At 38.6% G+C, this 27333-nt stretch overlaps 1 protein-coding gene across 4 annotated transcripts in view; it reads left to right on the top strand.

Annotated features, from left to right (window-relative positions):
• Nucleotides 1-19583, top strand: part of LOC5570169 (period circadian protein) — a 32226-nt gene extending 12643 nt beyond the window's left edge. Inside the window, exons 3-7 of one of the 4 annotated variants that reach the window (XM_021854834.1) lie at nucleotides 15156-15523; nucleotides 15641-17949; nucleotides 18017-18313; nucleotides 18419-18832; nucleotides 18891-19583. In XM_021854834.1, coding sequence (XP_021710526.1) covers nucleotides 15156-15523; nucleotides 15641-17949; nucleotides 18017-18313; nucleotides 18419-18832; nucleotides 18891-19124 — 3622 coding nt within the window. In that variant the 3' untranslated portion in view covers nucleotides 19125-19583. Of the gene's footprint in view, nucleotides 1-15155; nucleotides 15524-15640; nucleotides 17950-18016; nucleotides 18314-18340; nucleotides 18833-18890 lie in introns of those variants that run through there. The other 3 variants (XM_021854835.1, XM_021854836.1, XM_021854837.1) reach the window with 3 other exon arrangements.
• The last annotated feature ends 7750 nt before the right edge of the window (nucleotides 19584-27333 follow it).

Raw genomic sequence — 27333 nt, 5'->3', positions numbered from 1 at the left:
AGTGTTAGTTTAGCACTTCCACATTTATTACCTGAGATCTTTCTCAGCTAATCACCTTTTTGCATGGGTATATCGTGTGGCAGGCATTCGCCCATACTCTGTGCCCAAGGAAGTCAAGACTCTTTCCTTTACGAAAAGATCCGGTAATCGTCATACAAATCTCGAGCTCTACTTCTTTTTTGCAATCGTGCAACACGACTATCCGTGTAGAGGCGTCACTACTGTACTGTCACAGACAAACAGACGTAACACTCTTGAGAAGCTCATGGTACATGAGTTTAACGATGAATTTGAATTTCATTTGACCGACGCGATTGTTCCACCAGAGGCGCTAGTGTTCGACCGCTTTGATTTTTGATAGTGTACACGTTGCTGAATGATGCGAACAAAACTTACAGGCAATTCGTGTAGTAGTGTGCGTGTTAGGCAAACGTCAACTAAAAATCCATCATGGCAGACAGTGCTTCGCGCGGTTCTTGCAACAGATGGCAGTGTGGACTATAAGACTATCCATGAGGACACTTCGCGATTGGGTTGACAGCTCAAAGTGCAAGCACAGTGAACACTAAACTTACCGAAATTTCGTTAAGCGTCATCAGTGCTTACCAATCTCCTTTGTTCCCCAAGCGATGATTGTCAAAAATTCATGGTAAACAAAAAAAAATTAGCTGATCACAGCTGTCTCATGGATTACCTTATTGTCAGTTAAGCACTTGGTAAACTCTTTGCCATGACATGAAAAGACATGTGAAGCAGCGTTCTTCTTGACATAATAGGTATGTATTACCAAGTACGAACATCAATTGTATTTACAAAAGGCATTTTAAGCTACTTTTATACTAATTATTCTATTTGTCAGACTTTTGCATGTTCAGGATGTTCTAGGTTGCCAAGTAGGACATTAAGGCATACACCTAATTTTTTTCTCTGACAGGGAAGTATATTTGCAAGGACTTTTCCGAAGACAGTAAATTTTATTCATTGGTTTTTTTTATGCAGCCATTTTCCGACTGCGGTCATAAATGACCGTGCCGGCCCCAAAGGGAAAATTTTGATCATTTTAGCGAGAAAAGTTACTGGAACAAGGGTAGACCTGAAGTTCTGAACTCCAGGGTAAATTGGAGGGCCTGGAATATCACCAACGTTCCTTGAAATAGCCAATTGGTCTGTGAGAAGGTTCAGTGAACATGGTAGATTATATAACTTCACTCAGTTTAGAAGGTAATATTACTGGAAAAAATGTAGACCTGAAGTTCTGAAGTCCTGGGGAAATTTTGAAGGATCTGCAATACCTCAATCGTTCCTTGAAACAGCATATTGATCCATGAGAAGGTTCAGTCAACATAGTAGATTATATAACTTCACTCAATTTAGAAAGAAAAATTACTGGAACAAGGGAAGACCTGTAGTTCTGAACTCCAGGGTAATTTGGAGGGCCTGGAATACTCCAAACGTTCCTTGAAATATCTTTTTGATTCGTGAGAAAGCTCAGTGAACATTAAATAACTTCATCGTTTAGTAAGAAAAATTACTAGAACAATTGTAGATCTGGATTTCTGGACTCCGGGGTAATTTGGAGGGCCTGGAATATCCCAAACGTTCCTTGAAAGAGCTTATTGATCCATGAGATGGTTTAGTGAGCATGTTAGATTATATAACTTCACTCAGTTTGGTGAGATAAATTACTGAAACAAATGTAAACCTGAAGTTACGAACACTAGGGTAATTTGGAGGGCCTAGAATACCCCAAACGTTCCTTGAATTAGCCTATTGATCCGTGACAAGGTTCAGTAAACTTGGTAAGTTATATATATTTACTCAGTTTAGCAAGAAAAAATACTGGAATAAGTGTAGACCTGAAGTTCTGAACTCCAGGGTAATTTGGAGCACCTATAATATCCCAATCGTTCCTTGAAGTGTAGCCCTGAAGTTTTGAACTCCAGGGTAATTTGAAGGGCTTGAAATACTCCAAACGTTCTTTAAAACATCCTATTGATACGTGCGAAAGTTCAGTGAACATGGTAGATTATATAACTTCACCCAGTTTAGCAAGAAATACTACTGGCATAAATGTAGACATGAAATTCAGATTTCCAGGGTAATTTGGAGGGCCTGGAATACCTCAAACGTTTCTTGAAGTAGCCTTTTGATCCGTGACAAGGTTCAGTAAACATTGTAGATTATATAACTTCACTCAGTTTAGCTAGAATAACTACTGGAACAAGTGTAGACCTGAAGTTCTGAACTCCAGGGTAATTTGAAGGGCCTGGAATATCCCAAACGTTCCTTGAAATAGCTCTTGAGATTCTCAGAGGTTGGTAGATTCTATTTGAATTTGTAATGTTATTGTTTTTAACCCAAACAATTACTGTTACGGTTGTAGATTTCAAAGAGTGTGCTTCAGGACAGTTTGGACGTTCTAGAACATCCCAGGACATAGCAAAGCAAGTGAAATAGTGTTTTTGTTAAAAGAGTAATTCTGTATTATCTAGCCTGAACATCATTTATGTTCACAAACAGCATTTCACGCTTCGTATGTACTTATAGTTAAATTTTCCAAACTTCAGGATGTTCAGGATGTTCTAGGTTGTCAATTAGGTCATAAAGGTATATACTTCATATTTTTCTCGGATAAAAGAGTATATTTGGGACAATTTTGCCGAAGACAGTATATACATTTGTTCATTGGTTCTTTTTTTACAGCCTTTTTTGTACTGCGGTCATATATGACCGCGCCGGCCCCAAAGGGTTAAATGATAATAATAATGTTTAAACTGTTTTCCAAATGACTTTTGAGCACTATGGTATATCAAACTTTTATTCATCAGATTATCCTGACGTTTCTGTCAGTAATTAATATCAATTGTTATCAAACTTTGTTTTGAATTTCCGGATTTTTATGCTTTTTGGGCTAAAACAATCACTGAAAAAAAAAACAAATAAAAAAATGATAGGGGGGGTTGCTAGATATGCTACGTATTTTTCAAGGGGGGGTATCAGCATTTGTGACTAAATGCTACGATGGGGGAGGGGGGAGTAAAAAACCAGTGAAAAAATGCTACGTCAGTTATGGACGGTCCCTTACGTTACAAACGAGGTTGACAGCTCGTCTGCAATCCAAACACTTGATTTCGAACCATTCAGCGTAGCACGTATTAGCCTTATTAATTTCATCAGAAAAGCATGTTCAGACATTATCTGCCACTTTTCATTTCTTTTCGTTGAATCGTACGCCGCCTTGAAATCAATGAACAAATGGTGAATCCACAAGTTATACTCCCGGAATTTATCTAGGATCATTCGCAATGTAAACATCTGGTCCGTTGTCGAGCGACCCTCGCGAAAAGCAGGTCTCTTCGAGCGGTATTAGTCTTTTAAACAGGATGCGTGTGTACAGAATTATGTACGCCGATTTCAGCAGGGTAATTCCTCACTGTAATTGGCACACTCCAGTCTGTGCCCTTTCTTGTAGATTGGCCGTTTGAGGCCATCCTAACGACACCTAATTGGAGCTGTACTTGCCTTTACCAATTTGTTAATCTTAAGTGTCCTTGTCGAAACATGTTTTACGCTGATTAATTAAAAATCGTTGAAAATACTGAACATGTCAACTAGCGTTTTGATAGCGGCGCAGCCGATAATTTTTTAATTGAGGACATTCTTTGTCACAAAAACGACATTTCATACCATCTATTACTGTTTCAAAATAATTTCCCTGAGTGGGGCCGAAATTCCCTGAAAATTCCAGGTTTTTCCAGGTTGAATAAAATTCCCTGATAATTCCAGGTTTTCCAGGTTTTTCCAGGTAGTAGACACCCTGCTTTCATCATCGTAGGGCATTTCCTTTATTAGATTCGTGATATTTTATTAGGGTGGCTCACTTATATTCCATTGGTGTTTGCCGAAAATTAAAAAAATAATCAAGAAATTTTGAATTTGATCCTTTTTTTTAGCACAATAGTATTTTAACACCTCGTTTATAATCGTAGGTCATTGTCTTCATTTTTGTTCAGAGAGGCTTTAAATTCCTCTGAATTCATGCGCCTCTAGTTCCATTTGATATGCGACATCATCGTAGGACATTGTTAACATATTTCATTAGGGAGTTTATCTCATTTTCCATTAGGGTGCATCATTTTTCCTATAGTTTGAAACCATGATATCTCGCAAAAGTCTCGTCCACTTTCCTTAATTATGGTGTCATTGTAAAAATTTCAACCTTAATATCTACAGACCGAAAGATTATGGTGTGGACTACTACATAATATTTGCGTAATGTTCGACGGAAAATGTAAAGATAACTTAGTTAACAACAAAAGAGTTTTCTAGAAAGCCTCTCATTGTTACAAAGGTCCTTTTGAAAAGTTTTGCGTGATTTTCATTTCCATCTGTGCAAGCTCAGATAAAAAAAAAATCAGAGTTATTGGTGAGAAGGCTCTGAACTGTAACCCCGGGGCCCTTAAAATGGGAAACTGTTAGATTTTGCAATGGTTGTAGTAGCAATAAGGTAAGCAACAAAAGGGAGAGGAAAGGAATTGTGATATTAAAAATATATATTTCCTAAATTACATCTGATTCGTTTGGACTTTTATACATTTTTCGATGTTCTTCGACTAATTGCAAAATGAACTGTTTCTGATTTTCATCGGTTGACAATTTCGAATTATATGTTTTAATTAATGCAATACCTCGTTCCGCATTGTCATTTACTACTTCCAAACTTTGAATACGTCTTTTGGCATCTTCATATTCTTTTTTTCAATTCCACTGCGTAATATCAGCATTGGCGTAGGAACAGGGGGGGCCAGGGGGGCCTGGCCCCCTCCAGAATCATCCAGGCCCCCCCAGAATTTTGGATGATAATAAAAGAAATAACATGAAGCAAAATTTTCTGAACCAATGTATATGACTCTTGATATTGACAAAAATTTCTTCAGGAATTACGTTATTTTATGTTGTACAACTATACTGAGAAAACCTTGCTCTTCCAACACAGCATCAGCGTGGCGGTGCTGACTTCAGTGAATCTCGCGTCAACCGAAATCTGAACAGTCTGGTTGTCGTGCGATTGGTTACTGTTAGAGCTAGCTACTTGTTGTATGTTTCAGCATAAAGCAGCATATTCGCTACATTCTGATTTCTCATGATTCTGGAGGATACCCTGCTCGAGATATCCTGTGATGATGATTTCCCTTCAGACAATTCAATAAAGAAATCCATATATTAACTTCAACTCGTATAATTTCCGAAAAAAATATTGAACAATAGACAAAATTATTTAAGGATTTTCTCAGGCAATACATAGCTGGAATTTTTGTCGTAAAATAAGGCTAAACTTTCAAGGAATTTCGGCATGGCCAAGTTTACTTCAGATAAATGGCAGACCTGTAGGCATATTCCGGCGCGTATTTTCTTCAAAGAAAAGAAAATTTTGTTGCTGGTGGATTATGGAAGAAAATTTCTTCTCTTCGAAGTAAATGTGCGCCGGAATTCACCTGCTGGTGTTACAAAATGTACCAAATTAACCATAGTGTTTCATTCCAGTATTAAATTCGCTTTTTGATTTCAATTATAACAAATTCTTCCACGAAGTCCTTAAAAAATCTCTCCAAAATACGTCGTGAATTGCGTCAAAAATTCTTCAATGTTTTTTTCTAAACATTTTGCTTCAAATCTCTGGATTATTCAAGAATTGGAAAAAATGTTTTTGAAATGTCTCTTGCTTTTGAATCTTCAGGTAAAATTGGTTAAAAAACCCCAGAAAAACTTTTGTTTCCGAAATTAGCATTGTAGTATAGGAATCTGTAGAGAAACATGTAGCAAAGAAAGTGGGAAGGGGGAAAAGATTTATTAGGATATTCACTTAGATATTCATAAAGAAATTTATATTGATCATCTTTAAAACACTTCTTTAGAAAGAATTTTACCAATTATTGGCAAAATCCATATTCTTGGTTTGAATTTTCGTGTGATACGTGGGCGGAATTTCTATAGACTTTCAGGCAGAATTCTAGGAAACTAGAAGAAAGGAAGGAAAGTTTCTAAGGAAGAGTGAAGGAACTTATTGAGAAATTTGGTTTATTTGTAAATTCATTAAAGAGGTTTGAACTATCCTGTAATTTACATCTAGGAAGAAATTTATAAATTACCTTTCATTGTACCTCTGCCCATCTATTGTTCAACCAGCTTCAATATTTTGTTGTTTCTCCTTCCTTCGCATGACGGTATGAAGAACTTCGTGCGAAAATCCTTCCATACTTCAAAATGCAATATTTTAAATAATCTATGAAAAGGTAAATTATAGGAGTTTCAAAAAATTTCAGATTTTCCATACGTGTGGTTCCTGATTTCTGAAATTCCATAAAGAAATTCCTCAAAAAAATTTAAAAGTAATGCAAAAGTTTCTCCTACCATTTAAAATCAGTCAAATCTTACATTATGAATTTACTATTATACTTCTTAGGTATTATTTTTTTGAATACCGGCATTTTTGACGTTAAACTTCTACAGTACTACAAAATAATCGATAAAAGACCCTTCAAAAATGTTAGTTTGGAATTTATAATGGTAGGAAAAATAGGTTCTACATCAATATATTAACCATAGTATCATGAAACTTGGGATTTCATGCAAAATATTATCTAAGATTTTTGTTTCAGTGAAAATTAAATCCGTTTCAACACCATTATTTTTTTTATTATAAAACATAATAGAAAAGAACAAGATTTTTTGTAGTTAACCCTACAAGGGTTACTTAAGTTTTTCTATGAGGTACATTGTCAACAAGTTTCAGAAACTCTGTTGTTTACTTGTTGAATTTTATGACAGGAATTTAGTAGATTTTTTCGAATTGTATTCAAGCTCCAATTATTTAAAAATTTACCAACAAAGTTCATTCAAACCTTTTTTGGATGTGTTCCACTAGAAATCTGATATGGTGTGATTCACAGAGGAATTTCAAAAGCAATCCCTAAAAAAATATTGTGATATACCTGGAGTACTTTTTGAGCCAAAAATTGAGAGTAAATAAATTTTTAAATGTAATTCACAGAAGAATCCTTAGAAAAATAAAATGGAGTTATTTACAGAAACTGAATGAATACTTTATGGAACTTCTAAAGTAATTTGTTGAGAAGTTTATCTCGAACTTGCAAAATTTTAATAAATCTGATTATAAATTCCTTCGTAAAAATCGCAAAAGAATCGTTAGTGTGGTTTAAAGAAAAAAAATCTCTGGAAAATACTTAGATGGATCTCTGGCAATTTTTTCGGAAGAATCTTAGGGAAACAGTAATATAATTTTCTGAGAAATCCCTGGACAAATTACTCGCGAAATCATTGAGTATTTTTGCGAAAAAGTTTTTGAACGAACAGTTGAACGTATTCCGCTAGGAATGTAAGAATTCTTTGAACATTTCTTTTAAGGCATTTTTGAAAAAAAAATATGAATACATATTTTTGCGACAGTTTTAAAGGAATGTGGGATGCTCCTTGATCTTAGAGAAATCTTAAAAATAATTATCTGTGAAAAAATGCAGAATGATCTGCGGAGAACTTTTCTGAGGAACCATTAATAACATTTTCCCAATTGAATTCTTTTTAATTGCTCATGAAATTCTTGTGGAATATTACGAGAAATCCTTACAGTAACACCTGGAGGAATCATTTATTTTATTACAGGTAGTCTGGATAATTTTCGCTGCGATTTTTTCAAACAATCGTGTAAAGAAACTTTAGGAGTAAAGTTGGAAAAACTGTTGGCGAACTTTCTGAAGAATTCGAGGAATTAATCCTAGCTTGAGACTCTTAAAATGTTTTGTACTACAGGTTGGACTCGATTATCCGGAGACTCGATTATCCGGGATTCGATTATCCGCAATTTTAGACTCAATTATCCGGAATTTGTTTTTTGATGTTCATGTTTTTTTTAATTCTTATGCATAAATCTGAGATAATTTTGTATTGCTATATACAATATGAATGGTTTTGCAGTTTTGAACGTATTCAAGGAAAGGGTGATTTGAAAAAGTGTTTTTTGTGTACGCTGATCAAAAAATTTTTTTTCTTGTGAAGACTCCTACTGTTCTTAGAAATAACTTCTAGCTACGCCACCGCATCATATAAATAAAACAACGAAAAAAGATAATTTTTAAGTTCTTTTATCGAAGATTTCAATTTTTTTCTTAGTGATTCGATTATCCGGAGTGAAAAAAAGTCGATACTCCGGATAATCGAGTCTGACCTGTATTTCCTTTTTTGGAGACATCTTCAGTAATTCTTGAAAATCCTAAACAAATTATTAATGAATAACTTGAGGATACTGTAAACTAATAACTGGAATTTATTTGTAATACGTACGTAGAGGACCTTCCAGGAGAAACGATTAACAGAAATTATAATACATTCTCTGGTGGAATTCTTCAAGAGGTTTTCAAGCAATTCGATAGAGATTCTTCGAGAAATTTTCTGGTGCGATCAGAAAGTCTTGGATTGATGTTTCGTGAAAATCCTAGGACGAACTCAGTGAAAACTGCTTAAGGAGTTCTTGGAGAAAGCGCTTAAAGCACAAAAATAATTCATGAAGAAATTCCCGTAGGAATTCTCAAAGGAATGTCTTCAAAGCACATTCAAATACCTGTTGAATACTTGAAAAGTTTGTGGGAGAATCACAAAGCATTCCTTGTGAGTTTTTGCTAGAATCCTTAAAGGATTTTTGACTGGGTTACAAAAAGAATGGATCTTATTTGTAGCGAAAATTGTAATTTACAAATATCACTGATGTGCCACGAAATGAGACAAAATAACAAATAAATATATTCTTACGATATCTGTGAAATTCATGATTATTGTGACCGACATTACTTCTGTCAAACAAGTATTTGCTAGGCCCCCCCTAGGCCCCCTCCAGAAAAAAATCCTAGCTACGCCAATGAATATCAGTTTCCAAAAAGGATTCCGGAATCTCTAGAGCATGGAACATTTTTTTAGTATCCTGACATCCTTGTACAAACGAGTGTAGCTCGAGTGTTGAAACGTCGTTTGATTCGATTATGGATTTAGCAGGTACAATTTTTTGGGTATCTGAAAATCAAAATATTAATAATTTCGGTACAACAAATTAAACAAAGTATTTACCTGATGTGTGTAAGGCTTCCCTAATTCTTTTCTTATCTGCTACATCCAACTTTTCGTCAAACACACACAATCCGATGAGATTGCTATCTAAATACTGCAGGTGATTCAAGAACCCTTTATGTACTGCTTCGGCAACTTCTTTGTCAACAGCCTCGTAAATTTGAAGCGATTTTAACAAATTGAAGTCATTGTTTGCAGACATTGCAGCACACGAAGAAAGAAACCAGTTTCTTAGATATACTTTCACAATGAATACATTAAATCGTGCTAATCCATCTTTAGCTGTCTTATGTAACGCAAAAGTGTATCGGTAAAGGAACATTTTTAAAGAATAAATAATTTTAGCCATCCATCTTGCATTATGGAAAGCTCCTGGTCTCTTATTTTAAAATTTTCATCAATTTTTCCACCCGCGGTGATGATGTTCTATTAGTTGTCGCTCAAAAAATTCTAATAGAATCGCCCTCTCGTTGTCTGTTATTGATGATTTAACGAACGCATCATTCAAACCAGAATGGTATGAACTCTTTTCTAAGTGGTGCCATTCCATCTGAAATCGCTTAAAGATCTCAACATTTGGAGATTGTCCTGTTTCAAATTGCAGTACCTTGAATGCCTTGCCAACCAACAGCTCGTGTATGTGATGTCTACAGGGAAGTCCAATAAGCTGTCTTTTAAACATATTGTTTAGATGATGACACGCTCCTTTCTTTCGACCAGTGTTTGATGCAGTGGTAAAAGAAACGAACGTTATATTTTAGAAATTATCAATAAAAAAAATTGAAGCTAAAAAAACTTACCTGTCTTTAAGACCCCAATCGACAACTGCATTATAAACTGCTACTGCTTGTTCTATTCCTGTTGAATTTTGGATGGGAGTTGTTGTTTTCAACTCATGGTGCTTTTGCTCAAGATTTTTTTTCTTGAATATCTAATGGACTCCTTGTTCAACAATAATGTTGAAACGTCGTGCCGCAGATTTCGCTATAGATGAAATTAGAAATACCGCTTTTCGATCACTCACTTTGCAGCGGTCCAAAGCAGCAGCCACATCGACAGTAATAACGTTTTTTAATTGTGGTTTTGGAGTTGAAGATGATTTTTAAGTACCTAGAAGAAAATATAAAAATCAAAAATATTAGAATCCATGAAAAACATTTTAAAACATACTTGCAATGTATTCAATTCACACTTACCTGGTATCTGTAAATCTTCGCCGATAGTACCGATCGAAGTAAAGGACTCACTCTGGGTTTGAGGTGAGGACTCAAAATCACTACCAGTCAATGTTTTCTTTTGCTGTAGACTTGCTTTTTCTGCTCGCCAGTTGGCGGATTAGTCTCTTCTGTTGCCTGTAGATTAGCTTCCTCCTCAAAATCACTACATGAGATAGTTTCCGTTGGACCAGTCTCAGTTGTTGTTGGAAGAGTGGATTGTTCTCGTTGTTCTTGCAAATACTGAGATGCTTTTTTCTCCTTTTTAGTTTTTGGTTTATACTTCTTTGCGATGTCGAAAAGGTTCCGCTATGAATGAGAGAATTCATTTCTCTTTTCAGTTTCTTTCGCCAACATCCTTAGTATGTGCTTCTGCAAGCTTTTCCAAGTTTCATAGTATCGCAAGATTTTTTGTTCCACTGTCACGTCGTCGATCAAATGGTTCAAATGCTTTTTGTTCCATGATGTCTTCATAGCTTGTGTTGTTAACTGGGCGCTAGCTCTAGGCTTTTGCTTCTCTGCTCGCAAATGAAACATGAATTTCCGGAATACTCCACTGTATGTCGGCAAATTTGCTGATTTAGGGAACAAAGATAGATATTTTCCAACTAGCCGAATATCCTCCATTTTTAACAAAAAACGCTTGCACACGCCTTGATAAATTTTTTTGACACACGACTTGCTTTTCTTATTCACTACTGAAATACAATTTATTTGGAGCTTCTATTTTGAACACGCTTAGGTATAGACAAAAATCTACCGATTTGATTTTCTTCATTTTAGATATAACTTATATTCTATGTAGGTAGAAAAAGCAGGAGCTTTTAGCTACATCTTTGAAGAATAAACGAGAACTGATTGTTAATACTGGAATTGCCTACGTTGTCACAACCGAATCGCGTGTACCATAGCAAGCAGAAGGCAACGTACTTTTGTTTCGGGAATGAAGGAGCCCAAGGCTGAGAATCTCTTTTGAAAATATAAACTAAACACTTTTGTTGCCCTTCATCGTCGCCCATCAAGCTATTGTCATAATTTGAATACGTCAAAAATTATTTCATTCCTTTTTTATCTGTATTTTGATTATGGCAGTTAGAGTTGTGCTTCACTGAATCCACTGATTATTGTTATTGGAACGTTTTATTTTAACTATTCAAAAGAAAACCTTAATGAAAATATCTTAACGAAGAGTTGCATGCCAATAAAGAATCATGATTCAATACTATAACAAACAATGTTGATTTGTTAGATCTGTTGAGAATATTTTTTTTAATTTACAAATTAAATGATCACCCTTATGCAAAACTGAGGACAATAGCCCTAATGAAATATCACATATTATATGTTAACAGTGGCCTACGATGACATAGGAGATGTTTAATTAAGGACTGTTCATTTTATAAAGTGGACACCTTGTTTATGCTATATCTTTTTTATTTATTGATGAAATCGTAAACGGTTTTCTGTGCATCGTTCAACTATTATTCTACAATGTTATGAAAATACAGAAACTTACAAAATGCTTTCGGTTGAAGAACTAAATAGTTTTTGCAAAAACTCCTAAGAAAAACTGTTCGTCAAGTTTAGGCATTATTTTTCGCATGAAAAAAATCCTAAATTTAATGAACAAATTGTATGTTGGTATCCTTTACTATTCAACTTAAGGTAGAGCTTTTAAAAACATCAATAATATTCCATCAGTTCCTGACGCTGAGTCACTTTAGTGATCTATTCCTTATGGTCAAATTTGCGGATACAACATCTTTTTACTACCAGCAAAAAAGTAAAGTAATAAGCGTGTTCAAAACTGGTTCAGATTACTAAAGAAACTATATATGTATAAAAAAAAAAGCAAAATCTTGAGTTTTAACCGCATTCTTGGGTACCAAATTTACTCTTTATGGTCGTTTTATTGAAAAATCCCATACTTTTAAAATTATATACGCATGTTTATCGATCTAGAGCAAACTGTAAGCGTTTTTCTTAAAATATTTTGATAGGTAGTCTCAGAATAAGACATTCTGAAAATAATACATGCAAAATAAATTTGATTTAATTCAAGCAGTGTTCCCAATCTTGATGATTGTCATTGTGCTTTGAGTGGTCTTCTGAAAATAAATTATTTGTTTTTCTATTGTGCTTAAAATATGACGTGGGGACTAAATCAGCAACTCTATGAAGGCGTAAGTTATTTTTATTATAAATACTATATTATTACTTCCGTCTGGACGTACTCTAAACCTTAAAATTCTACTCATATCAGTTCCATTTAAATTTAAGATATTTTTCTTTAAAAAAAATTGATAAAAAATAATTTTATGATATCTGCAAAATTGCTTCTCCAAAAATAACTTGATATTTTTTAGCAAGCTTCTAATTGATGATGCTTTCTAAGTACAACCATTTTTTGAAAATAAAAAATATAAATTGTCGAATTTTCCTGCCGATTTTTAATAATCCTTGATTTTGATAACCTCCAAAAATCGACCGTTCTAAACGTTGTGCCTTATTTGTGTGAAATAATATTATTTTGGTAACTTTTTTATTACCACAGCATTGTACAATATTAGTCGAACGATGTACGGAAAACCGATTTCGATTTCATTGATAAATTAAAAAGATAGGGTTTCGTTCTACTTCGTCGTAAGAGCTACAATTCGTCGTATCAAACTTAAAGTGTTCCACTACAGCGGATATTCCAACTTACCTGCAACATAGATTCATTTTTCAAATGTAGTTCTGTGAAATCTTTTATGATTCGTCCACCTGTACACCAAAAATGCAATGAAACTAATGTATTTCGATAAATAACTTCAGTTCAATTATCCACTTTACACTTTTTCACCGAAATCGCATGGACGAACACGATTTGAGAGAAATGCTTAGAGATCGACATCAGTCACACCACTTTCCAACACAAGTTTCTTCCTGCTCCCGTGGGTGACTTACTTCGCCGAGCACTTATTTTCACTATGGAAAACCTTCGTACTTCTTCACTGAAGGATCTCATTCCAATCAAACGCCATAAAACTACAATAAATCATCAAATTTTACGAAATTTCCTCAACCGCCGTGTATGATTGAGAATGTAAACAAAGTTCTATCCGTCGTACTGAGAAAAAAAAAGCTTGTGCGCATCAATGTGTGCGCGACGCTCGACGTAAAAATACGGTTCCTTTGATTGTGTTGTTTTCGCTGTACTGTGAACAAATGCCATAATTGTACGGTCAAAAGGAATTGTGTTCATATGTTTGGGCTGAATTTTGATGACGAACAATTAATTTTAAAGGAAATAAGTATATTCCAACATGCTGAAGGAATGGAGGGAGATGCCCGTAGATCTATATAATCTAGTGAAACATTTTATTATAGCGTTGATATGTTGTGTTTTAACCACTCAATACATCACAGTGAGCCTTAAGTTGTGAGTCGAATCTGGAAACTGATTGCGACGGAGTTGAAAACGATACGTAGGATTGAGAATACGGTAAGATGCATTTTCTTTGCATTATTTCCAAGAACAGATCAAGATTTATCAAAATGTTATTGTACAATGCTAAAGCCGTTTTGAGAAAGAATTGTTTGGCATCGGTTTGTATCAGCATCATTCACTGCAATACTGGGCAAATTGCAGTTCTCACTGATCAATGCTTAATACGATGGATACTAGCACATCACCCTATTGCATGTCCAAAGTGTCCACTTTATAAAATGAACAGTCCTTACTCTTGTGTTTACTATTCCATTCAAATTCTCAATTTTTTTAAAGGACCACCGTAATGGAATATAAGTGAGCCTTCCCAATGAATGGGTCATGTTTCAATCCTTATGAAACTTTCACAACTTGCTTTTCACTACGATATCTTTCCGAGAAAAATATAAAGATCATCAAAACAAGTTACATTTTTGGTGTTCCATGGTGCGAAAGTCTGTAGTGGGACTGATATGCGGTTACATTTCATTATGAGACAATTTGACTTGCAGTTTTTTCCTAATTTTTCCGAACAAATCATATTATTTCTTTAGTGCAGCTGAAAGAGCATTGGAAGAGATGTTGAAAACTGAACTCAACTCAATTATGACGAAAATGCAGATGGGACTGACTTGCGATTCACGGCAGTATAGCAAACAAATGACAAAATTTGCGGGTCCGAATTAGAAATTTGGAACAGGGTTGGACCAATTCGAACCTTCTAAAGAATTTTGTTCAGAGATGTCAGTCATGTCCTGTAAGATATAGCACACTTTTCCCACGCTGAATCAAGCTTTCAAGAAAACATAAAAACTTTTCATGCCGTTTATCGTCCTTTAAAATCTATGGCCCACAAACTGTTACTGTACCTGAGTTGTACCATGTTCGCCAAATTCAAATTATTAGTTTAGCGCGTAATTAAATTAATTCGCATCGTGAAGCTTAGCGTTAGCAATTAGTAGTACCGTTTGTTATTGTTGAATAATGAAGCTATTAAAAGACCATTTGAATAACCACAGGAAGTATAAATTTTGTGCAATCATCGCTATAATGTTCCACCAACTCCCCGCGTATGAAGAATGGAAAGTCAAATAAACTTTGTTTCACAACAAATTTCCATGTCCCACTCCTTTCGTAACGGTTACGTTCTCTAAAAACATAACCAGCCATGGATCTGAAAATAGCACAAAACAATTGCAACTCGAAAAAGTTCAACTTCCCAACTTGATAATGCATCGGACTAATCATTCCTACCAGTTTATTGTTCATTTAGCTTCGATTATCCAACCAACAACCTCACTCTTATTGCTTCCATCTTTTGCCTGTCGTTACAGTGGCAGTTCCAAGTCTCGGCACAGCGGGAGCAATTCGTCCGGTAGCAGCGGCTATGGAGGCAAAGGGAACATCCAGGCTGGTACTGATGTGCCCCTCCAGCACCCACCGGCCAAGCGCACAAAGGACAAGGATCGCAAGAAGAAAAAGTTGAAAACGTCTGTTGAACCCACTCCGGGTGGCACTGGCGTTGCGGGGGAGGAACCATTCTCTACTGGTGCTACAGCTGGGGGGAATTTCACAACGGGCTCGGGAGAACAAGTGCAAAGCAGCGTCCACGCGTCCACAGTCGGACAAGGTGAAGCTCAACAGAATCAGAGTCACGTGGACGATACGGATGTCCCCGGTGGAGATGAACCCACAGCTAAAGGTAAGCCATTCGGTCGCGGTGAATCGAACGGAAATAGAGTTCCTGGTGGTTGGTCGAGCATTCCTAGAACGGGATTTCATAAAAATTATGCGTCTTTCTTTTTGTTTGACTTTGCAGAAGATGTCTCGGCTGTACAGGATTCAGCTGTCGGGGGAGAAACCACTAAGTTACATTGTGCTCTACCGGGACCGTCGCCAGTGGCTTGCGGAGTTACAGCGCCCGAGGAGAACCAAGAAGCCGTTTGCGAAGAGGTGCAGGGAATCCAAGAATCCGTACAGGGCGGAGGAGCGACCCCCGCAAACGCTAAAACAGAAACGGAGAATGGCTTCTGCTGCGTCATTTCGATGCATGACGGAGTTGTTCTTTTCACAACGCCCAGTATTACGTCTAGCTTGGGTTTCCCGAATGATATGTGGCTTGGACGGTCTTTCATAGATTTTGTACACCCGAAGGATCGATCGACCTTTGCCAGTCAGATTACGTCAAAGGTGGTTGTTCCGTTGGGCGAATCCAAGAACGGTGTTGGCCACAAAGATCAGAAAAATTCTCTCTACGTAATGTTACGGAAATACAGAGGCTTGAAGAGCGCTGGATTCGGCGTTACAGGGACGAACGTCAACTACGAGCCGTATCGGCTGGTATTGACCTTCCGCGAAGCACCAAACGACACCAGTGAAGACATCAAGAATACGGGAAGGAATATTCTATTGATTATTTCGGCAACTCCGGTCAAAAGTGTCTACACTGTATCCAACGAGCAGCTGCATGACAAAGAACTCAAGTTCAGTACGCGTCACTCTACCAACGGAGTGTTGAATTATGTAGATGGGAATTCGGTTGAATCTATTGGTTACTTGCCACAGGATATTCTAGGCCGTTCGATCATGGAGCTGTACCACCCGGAAGATTTGCCAAGCTTGAAGAATATCTATGAAACGGTTATGATCAAGGGCCAAACTGCTGGAGCGTCATTTGTGAGCCAACCTTATCGATTTTTGGTGAACAACGGCTGCTACATTGTCCTCAAAACGGAGTGGGCTAGCTTTGTGAACCCGTGGTCAAGGGAGTTGGAGTTCGTTATTGGAAATCATTATATCCAGCAGGGTCCATCAAATCCCAATGTTTTTGCATCGAAATTCTATTGCAAGGATCCACTCCTTTTCCCAGATGACCTTCTGAAGGAAGCAAAGATGATCGAAGAGCAGATCTTACGACTCTTGAAAGAACCCGTAGCGAAGCCTTCCGACATGGTTAAGCAGGAAGTCACAAAACGATGTAAGGCGCTTGCTTCATTCATGGAGGAACTGATGGACGAAGTAGCGCAACCGGAACTTAAACTGAATCTATTGAATGAATCTGACTTTACATTTTCCGAAAGAGATTCCGTCATGCTCGGGGAGATTTCACCTCACCATGAATATTTCGATAGTAAAAGTTCCTCCGAGACGCCTCCTAGCTACAATCAGCTGAACTACAACGATAATTTGCAGCGATTTTTCGAGAGTAGACCGGTGATGAATGTAAAGGAATCGTCGAAGATCCATTCATCGGGTGGGACAAACACAGAAACTATTGATGATCAGAGGTTTAGTGGCGACGGAGGAGAAAGCGGAGGAAGTGCAGGTAACTTCAGCTCTGAAAGTAACGTTCAAATGGATAGCGTTACGAACACTACCAGTAATACTGGTACCTCTTCGGGCAGCTATCAACCTCCGACGTTGACTGAAGAGCTACTCTGCAAGCACAATGATGATATGCAAAAGGTAATGCTTAAGAAACATCGTGAAGCAAGATCTCTGGCAAGGGTAACAGACAAGAACAGGAAAGGACCCCCGGATAAAACCTATGCCAACATTATTGCTCATGGAGTTAAACGCGGTTCATCCCATTCATGGGAAGGAGACATACACAAGACCTTCAAACATCAGCACAATCCAGATAATACCTGCGACTACCAACCGCAATCATCCCAGGCTCTTGCAACTCCAAAGCCTCCACAGACGTCTTCTGCCATTTTGGACGCTTGCACGTCAATCGTTGCCACTACTGCAGTTACCGCAACGCCTCTTCTATCTTCAGTCTCTAACGCGTTCCCAATGTCTCGTGCTGTCGAACTATGCCCACCATTTTCCGTGAGCGTTACAACCATACAGGCTACCCAAAGCAACGCGACCACCAACATCATGCCGACGAGCAACATCTTTCCAACCTTGTACTACATTCCGGCACCTCCGCAGCCAACTCCAGCAAGTTCAGCCTTACAAATACCTCGCCTTAACCCGATTACGCTTCCATATATGGCTGGAGTCATGTATCCACATCCGCAGCTCTACCAACAATCCGTACTCTATCCACCGATGATGTACCATGCTATGCCTTACCAACCGATTCCTCCGCCGTGTGGACTAGCTTCCGGCAATCGATCCGTAAGTTTCCATAACTTAAACCATCCTTTATATAAATACTAACCCAACAATCTCTCCTTATCAACAGCAGCAGCAACAATCGCAACAACAACAGCAATCAGCGCAACTCCCTTCGAACCAATCCGGTCCGGCCCGTATCTATGCGCAGCCCGGATTCCTCGATGGATCTGGCCTCTACGACACCTCCAACTCCGGAGGCAACAAACAACAGCTCCAAAGTATCCCATCATCGATCGGCGGCGGCGGCGGACGAGGTTCTCAATCGCAGCATCTCTTCCAACGGCCGCCCTCGCAGGCCACTTCGGTCAAAACAGAGCCCGGATCCAATATGGGAAGTATTGCATCAGCGTCGATTGTTAACCGGGTAAAACAAGAAATTCTCTCGTTACAGATTTTAGTACACGTTCGGTGTCGCCGAGAAAAGGGGATGCTTTTACACTAATGCTTTGGGTTGTTGTACTTTGTTCAGGCCTTTTCAGAATCGTCCAAGAAGGGATTGGCAGACTCGCCGAGAAATTCGCACGTCGAGGCAGACTTCCCTCAGGAAGATATGGAAAAGATTAGGTCCAGGGGAAGCAAAACTCCTGGACCGCTGTGGGAAATCAGTGACGATATGGACGAATCAAGCTTCTCCAGCTTCTACTCCAGTTTCTTGAAGACGGATAACTCGTCGGAAAGTAACTGCGCCGAGAAGAAAGAATCGACCGAAATGGTTTGGGACACCAGCTCAAACAAAACGAGCCGCGCGAAGCGGCGTCCCAATCCTCCCTGGTTGGACAACGTCTGCCAGACGAAGGAACTGTTCTATCAGTATCAAATCACCGAGAAATCGGTACAAGATCTCCTAGACGCTGACATGCTAGCGTTGAAAAGTCTCAATCAAGTAATTTCACGCCAACTCAATCTCTTTGAACACCCATCCTAATCTCCCTCAATTTCAGCCTATTCTAGTCAACGAGCAGCTGGGGCAGCTCTATCTGGATCTCGAACTGGAAGGACTGTCGGCGAAGCTTTCACTCAGCGACACCACTTCCGGTAGCAGCAGCGATGATTGCGAAACTCAAAGTAAGGTCAAGAAAGCTAAGCGAAACATGAAATACAGCAAACTGGTAATGATCTACGAAGAGAATGCTCCGTTCCCACCGCCGGCAGCTGTCGGACGTCACGGTAAATGATTCTGGAACGGAGGAGCGACCAGTCCACGCCGGTTACAAGTCAAACACAGTATTTTCTGAGAGAGGAATATATGTGTGAGCGGAGGAGAGGAGCAGAATGGTGCCTAATCGACACTCGGAACGGAGCGCAATATAATTGCGATTCGTCAAGCGGTGTCCGAAGGAGATTGTTCATTGTTTACAGACTGTTTTCAGAGAGCTTTGTAGTTTGGATCAAACTGGTCAGACCTATTTATATTGTCCACTGACGTGTTTTCAATGACTTACGGGGCATCTACGAATGACGTAGAATTCTACATCCCATTGCGTATTTTACATTATCTGGTACATGGTTTATCATCAAATCAACTACTCTGCGTCATTTGTGGTCGGTGCCTTGTTGACTGTGTTATAGATGAATATTTTTATCATTCATGAAGCATAAAATTTGTAGTAAAATATGAAAATAAATAGTAAAAATTAAATTACGTGTTAATAATTCGATTGTCCGAACAAACTGAAATGCAGCTATGATCGGATATATTTCGAACCCCCCGGATTTGTAGCGAACACCATCTTTACTGGGCTGTTGTCCGGCATTCTTGCAATAGACCTGCCCAGCGTATCCTTCCAGCTTTAGATGCTGGGATCGCCGTAGAGTTGAGCGTACTCGTGATTCATTCTTCGCCGCCACACACCGTTCTCTTGCACGTCGCCGAAGATCGTCCGTCTACGTCTCTTGCCCGTAGAGGACCATAAAACGCTCATAAGAACTCTTATGGTCTTATGAGCGTTTTGTACATCGTGCATTTGGTGCAGGGGTGAATCTTTCTCTTCTACTTCCGTCTATCGTGCCCTGCTTCCTAGGCGGGCCCTGTCGCACTCAGTTCCGCCTATCCGCACGTACGATAGGCAAAATAAAGAGCCCACCTTACCAGTTTTCGAATTTCTCTCATTGATTTGGTTCAAATTAAAGTTATAACACTTAAATCTTTTTTGATATTTTTTTAAATATGTACCTACGAAAATTTGACAATAAAAAGAGTTTTACTCAAAGAAAAAGAAAATTAATTTGTATTGTCCTCCTTTGGCCTTAAGAACTTGCTGGAGGCGCTTCGGCATGCTTTTCACCAGGTTTTGTAGGTGTTGTGGATCTAGTTCTTCCCAGGCGCGCTCCAATGCTTCAAAATAATTATTTTTGTTGGTAACACCAGTTTTGTCAACCATGGCATCGAGAATCGCCCACGAATTCTCCATGGGGTTGAGGTCTGGGCTTTGTGGAGGCCATTCCAACGGTTTAATCCGACAAGACCGGAAGAAAGACTTGGTCTTATTGGCAGTATGCTTCGAGTCGTTGTTCTAGAGAAATATGAATTTCTCTTCAAGGGCCGTCTGGATCAGCCGAACCTCTAGATTTCCCGCAAGATGTTGATGTAGGAATCTGCCGTCATTATTCCGTCGATTTTCACGAGGCTTCCTACTCCACTCCATGAAAAACACCCCCAGACCATCACATTTCAACACATCACACCTCCATGCGTCACCGCTCCTTGGATGTGCCGCTCCTGAAGCTCGAGCTATTTAACCGAAAGCGGCGGGCTCGTGTGTGGTGCAGAGCGCCACATCCAAGGAACGGTGAAGCATGGAGGAGGAAATGTGATGGTCTGGGGGTGTTTTTCATTGAGTGGAGTAGGAAGCCTCGTGAAAATCGACGGAATAATGACGGCAGATTTCTACATTAACATCTTGCGGGAAAATCTGGAGGTTTCGCTGATCCAGACGGGCCTTGAAAAGAAATTCATATTTCTCTAGAACAACGACCCGAAGCATACTGCCAATAAGACCAAGTCTTTCTTCCGGTCTTGTCGGATTAAACCGTTGGAATGGCTTCCACAAAGCCCAGACCTCAACCCCATCGAGAATTTGTGGGCGATTCTCGATGCCAGGGTTGACAAAACTGGTGTTACCAACAAAAATAATTATGTTGAAGCCTTGGAGCGCGCCTGGGAAGAACTAGATCCACAACACCTACAAAACCTGGTGAAAAGCATGCCGAAGCGCCTCCAGCAAGTTCTTAAGGCCAAAGGAGGACACATTAACTATTAAATTGCTTTTTATTTTTCTTAAATCATCTTTTCTGGGGTCAAGAAGGAAGTGGGCACTTTTTTGTCACTATTTTTTTTTTCAATACAAATTGATTTTCTTTTTCTTTGAGTAAAATTCTTTTTTATCAAAATTTCGTAATTGCAACTTTAAAAGAATATCAAAAATAAAATATCAGAAAAGATTTAACTGTGTTAACTTTTGAACCAAATCAATGAGAGAAATTCGAAAACTGGTAAGGTGGGCACTTTATTTTGCCTATCAGTGTACTTTGTTATCGACGCATTCACCATTAGCCCGACTCTTGTTGCTTCGCGTTTCAGGCGGGTGAAATCTGCAACCGTTTCAAATTTTGTAATTGTAATTGTAATTTGTAATTGCTCAATCCACACCCTGGCAGACAATTATCCGCCAATCTAGACACGGGCTGGGTGAGGACCTACCAAGCCTCTCCCGTTAACATGTCCTATACCGTTTAGCACTCCGGGATCTTCCACAAGCAGGCGCCGGAATTAAAGCGGTCCCACAAGTTTCAGATACATTAAATAGATATAGTCCCACTGGTACTAAACCGAATGGCGCCCTCCGCTTCACCACTAGTACTGACTCCCTGCATGCCAAACACAATATCGAAAGTAGCGCGTTGTATAGCAAGTCAGATGATTTATACAGTACACCACCTCTGACACTATGCCAAATGTACAGGAAATACAGCGCGCCACTTGGTTTAGTGCCAGAGGGACTATAAATACAACGAAGAAGAAATGAAAAGATAGCAGAGTTAGTTCGGTTGTTAGATTGCTGAAACGAAAAAAAAAAAACAGAAACAAAATGTTAACATGAAAACGGGGTTTTATAATTGATAAATGTATCAATAGTTTCTCATCTGTTACGTTTCCTAATCGTAGCGCATCTGATTGTTTCCATCTTCAGGATGTTCGTCTCCGTGAACATTAGTGTTGATCTACTAATAAATTAATATAAGGCCGCACGGGACGTCATTATAAACACCCTATCCATTTGAAGAAGCAAATCTCAAGTACTACTCCATATATCGATGCGAAAAATTAATAAATATATTCTATATATGTAGTATACAATCCATAAAATTTTCAGCTTCATCGGTTTACTAAAACTCGAGATTTGCTTCTGCAAAGCTTGATGATAATTGTTAGAGTGAGACAAAAGGTAGGGAAAACAACACGGTCTTCCGTGTCATCTTAATGTGCTTTCAAGTCCCTGAGTAACTTGCAACCTCCTACTCCTGTAATACATCGGAGACATGCAGGTTTAGATGTATGTGTACGATCTATGCCTAGTTCGGCTCTGATCGACAGGCAATTAGTCTACCTATTTAGTTTTTCAACTAGCTTGAAGCGATGAACGTTTCAAGACAAGCTCTCCACTATATCTGCTAGCAATCACCGGTCGTCGATAGACATTTCGGTTCTTTTCTGGTAAAGAAAGATTCGATTGTATGCTCATGCTTTTCAATACAGCTGGAAAAACAAGAACTACACCCAGCACCAAATAGTATGTAACTATGAGGCGGACCGGAAGATTTGATGAGCAATCCACACCAAAAAATCTGCAACCGTTTCAAATTTTCTCCCAATAATAGAGTAAGGTGGGGCAAAAGTTCGACCTTAGTGGTATAATCAAAATTTCCAGGAAAACAATAGAAGTTGAAACAAAACAAAAACCATACAGTGAACCTTCAACATATTGGCTATAATTTTGCTGAACAAACTTGTGTCAAAATATTTACTCATTTTGAGTTATAACAGTTTCAAAATTGATTGTCCTGAACGAACTTTTGCCCCACCGGTGGGGCAAGAGTTCGAATCTAGTGTGGGGCAAAAGTTTGCTGGCTAAAACACAAAACATCGATACTTTTATGACAGGCATACTTTATACCAACCGTAAACTTTAGTTTGCCGAAAAATACACACTAAATGTTCATCAAAAATTGCCCAAAACAGGGTTAATTGTAATATACTTAAAAATAGCAGTTTTTCGCAAAACCAACTGGAAATTTAAAATTTTGGTGACATTTTTCGCACGATCAGGCAAATTTAGCTAAATTTGAAGATAATATGTGGATTTTAGGCAATTTGCAAAATTTTCCGTGAGTTTATTCATGGGTCGAACTTATGCCCCGCTGATTCGAACTTTTGCCCCACTATGGGTCAAAAATTGTTTCCAAGCATTTACGCAAAAACTAATACACCTCAAAGCATCCTTATGATAGGTCTAGAGACACCCTTACATAAAATATTAAAAAAGATTTTATCTTCATTTGATTCCATGCAGCGAAAGTTTGAACAAAAATTACAACATTTACGTGTAAAAACAACAGATGACCATAACTTTTCCGAATCTCAATCATTTTTTTATGATATTTGGAGTAAAAGTTTCTTACTTAAATAGAATTCGAACCACCATGACATTTATAAGTTTTGTTTTGATTTGAGCTAGAAATTTTAAAAAGAAACTCTTGCCCCACTCGAACTTTTGCCCCACTTTTCTCTATCCATGTCGTCCGCGAAGCAAACAAATTGTCCGGATCTCGTGAAAATCGTGCCTATAATGTGACGTCCGGCTCTCCGCATGACAGCTTCAAGTGCAATATTGAACAACAAGCACGAAAGTCCATCGCCCTGTCGTAGTCCCCGCCGAGACTCGAACGAACTGGAGTGTTCACCCGAGATCTTCACACAGTTTTGCACACCGTCCATCGTTTCTCTAATCTAACTTGTGAGCTTCCCGGGAAAGTCGTTCTCGTCCATAACCTTCTATAGCTTTACACGGTCAATACTGTCGTATGCCGCCTTGAAATCGATGAACAGATGGTGCGCAGGGACCCGGTACTCACGGCATATTTGGAGGATTTGCCGCACGGAAAAGATCTAGTCCGTTGTCGAACGGCCGTCGATGAAACCTGCTTGATTACTTCCCATAAACTCGTTTGCTATAGGTGAGAGACGACGGAAGAAATCTGGGATAGCACTTTGTAGGCGGCGTTTAGGATAGTGATTGTACGATAATTTTCACACTCCAGTTTGTCGCCCTTTTTGTAGATAGGGCATATAATGCCTTGCTTCCCCTCCTCCGGTAGCTATTCCGTTTCCCAGATTCTGACTATCAGCCGATGCAGACAAGCTGCCAACTTCTCCGGGGTGATGAGTTCGGCTTCGATACCATCCTTGCCAGCGGCCTTGTTGTTCTTGAACTGTTGAATGGCATCCTTAACTTTCCCCATCGTGGGAGTTGGTTGGTTTCCACTGTCTGCGTACTGACGTAGCCATCAGCTACGCTGTCCTGATATTCTGTGCCTGCTCTCTCTGCTCTATTCAAGTGTTCATCGTAGTGCTGCTTCCACCTCTCGATCACCTCGCGTCCGTCCGCCAAAATGCTCCCATCTTTATCCCGGCACATTTCCGATCGCGGCACAAAGCCTTTACGGGATGCGTAGATGCGTGTGAGAGGGTTGGTTCAGCTTGGTTCCATGGGTGACGGGTTGATGATGAATTGATGGTAGTAGGAACGCTAGCAGAGTCGGAGATAACACATACTAGTTTGGGAGCTGGAGTTGTAGAGGCCAAAAGGATTGCAGCAGCAAAATAGCTTTTACCAACGTCGTTAACGCTGAAGCCGGTTCTGTCCAAGAACTTGGAGCCATCGGTGAACCGGTAATGCTGGTTGCGGTACTTGCTTGCTAACAACTACGTGACGTGAGAACGCATAGCAGGAGACTTATCTCCTGCTCGGAATCGTTTCGAGATCGAGGTGTCTACGTCATACCTTCCCAAACTTTTTTGGAGCACGAGGAATATGCCTGATCACTATGTGGATCAGGCATATTCCTTGCGACTCATTAAAGAAAAACAGAAAAGTAATGTGTTTAATATCGAAGCTTTCAAGGCGTTCAAAAAGTCATATATTTTCATACCTTGCAACGTTAATAACGACAAAATATCATTTTCAACTATCAGCAAGTGCAATTTTTGACACGAGGATGAACGAGACTTGATTGAAAGCCACGGGATTCTTCTTGGAGCAAATAATCATCTGCCACGAAAAAAGTGAAGATCATTGGCGTAGCTAACTCCCTAGGCCCCACCTAAAACCAAGGCAAACCAGACAAGAAAATTAAAATTTACGCGGCTAAAATTGTACATTTCTCGAGAATTTTCGCAATTGAATTGGCCTCAAATTAAATTTCTAGCTTTCCAAACTGGAAAATATAAACTACTGCATTGGTCCCCACATTTGTAAGAACTTTACACACTATTGCTTATTTGGAAATTATAGCAAAGTGCTGATAGACAGTCAAAACAACTGAACATATAACATTCGTTGTTGAAATCACTAGTATAATTTTTAAAATATTATGGAAAAAAACAACGGTATTTTCCTGTAATGTGCCACAGAAATTTGTAGTGCATGTTTTGACATACACAGAAATTTCATGTACCTAGTGGGCTTCGTAGCCGTGCGGTTAGTGTCACCAGGCATTTAGCCGCATCGTGCTAAGGAGTGTGGGTTCGATTCCCGCTGCAGGCCGGAAAACTTTTCGTGAGAAATTTTCTCCGACTGTACCAATGGGCGTTGCATGCTAGTCCGTTGTCTAGTGTGGTGCTTCCTTCAAAGGGCAAAATGCCCACTGGAAGCATTAACGTGTGGGGGTCTTTTTAAAAAACAAAATTTTTTTTTTGAATATGATAAGTGATTTTTGTTTCAAATTAATGACTTTGTCAGCTGGATCTATTCATTGTTGGGCGTTTTATGATCATAAATTCTGGAAATTGTTATTCAGTTATTCTAGCTTTACATCATCAAAATCATTAACATATTTGAAATGTTTATTTCCAGAATAACAAATCATTTAAACCAAAACTATTGGGTCAGTAACCCTTAAGGTGATTATGAAACGAAGCCAAACTTTAAATTTTCAAAAGCACAAGACGAGAATTGAGTGGTGATCACTACCCATAGGGTCTTCTTTAGCAGTCCAGAGGAAACGTGCCGTGTAAATCAAATGGAGAGTCACCTCGCTATACGAGACCGACAATTCTCAACTCACGCCACTCGTAGAATGAACCCAAATATCTGGGAAAATGTTTGGATTAATTCATAGGAGTATCCTTAGTGACATTTTTAAAGGAGTCGCTGTGAATATACTATAAATGTGACTGAAAAATCCTTTCATTACAAAAGATTATAAAAGCCAAAGATTACAGGAATTGTGAAAATAGAATAGCTCTTAAATAATGTAGGGATAAACGGGGCAATTTCACTAATGGGGTGGAATGAGAGCTCCTTAAAATTGAATAATATTTTGAAATTCCATCGGAAGGAATGAAGCAATAGATATGTTATGAACTGGGCATATTGTTCCGATGTTTGTTAGAATGTTCTTAAAAATTTAATATTTATACACATACTGTTTATAAATTCGATTAACTATCAAGTGTAGTGAAAATATAAGTGAAGTTTTAGAATATATGATTTCACAATCATAAATAGTGTGCTCATATCACTGCCATACTCGCATAACAGACCCATATTATATGGGATTTCCTATATAAATGGGACTGTTATGCGAGTATGAGCAGATCACCCAATCGCTAAAAAATCGACATGAAAAATGACAAATTTTGGAAAGTCATTCATGCATTAGTAAACTTTATAAGACAACGGAAATCGTGGGGATCTAGTATATTAATCTAAGAATTGTTGAAAATCATTTGATTTAAGGTGAAGATGAATCGAAGCCAAAGTTCAAATTTTCAAGAGCACGGATCTGGAGAACCAAACATCCTGAAAACTTAATCGATTGGTCACTAGCTGGTGGTGACCAATCGATTAGGTTTTCAGCTCAAACGGATGTTTGGTTCTCCAGATCCGTGCTCTTGAAAATTTAAACTTTGGCTTCGATTAATCTTCACCTTAAAATTTCCGAAAATTCCATAGTATCGTCATCATTTTTATGATTTTTTCCTTTAGGTGGCCAAATTGCCCCACCTTCCTCTACCTAACTAGTAGTGACTAGCTTTGAAGTAAATTTGTAGATTCGATGAGCAATCTCTGAGGCTTTGGGAAGAATTGATTCCGATGCAAACAA

Source organism: Aedes aegypti, chromosome 3 (assembly GCF_002204515.2).
Source record: "Aedes aegypti strain LVP_AGWG chromosome 3, AaegL5.0 Primary Assembly, whole genome shotgun sequence".
Classification (NCBI taxonomy): Eukaryota; Metazoa; Arthropoda; class Insecta; order Diptera; family Culicidae; genus Aedes; species Aedes aegypti.
The sequence above is the reverse complement of the archived record's forward strand: the minus strand, read 5'-3'. Positions and strand labels throughout refer to the sequence as shown.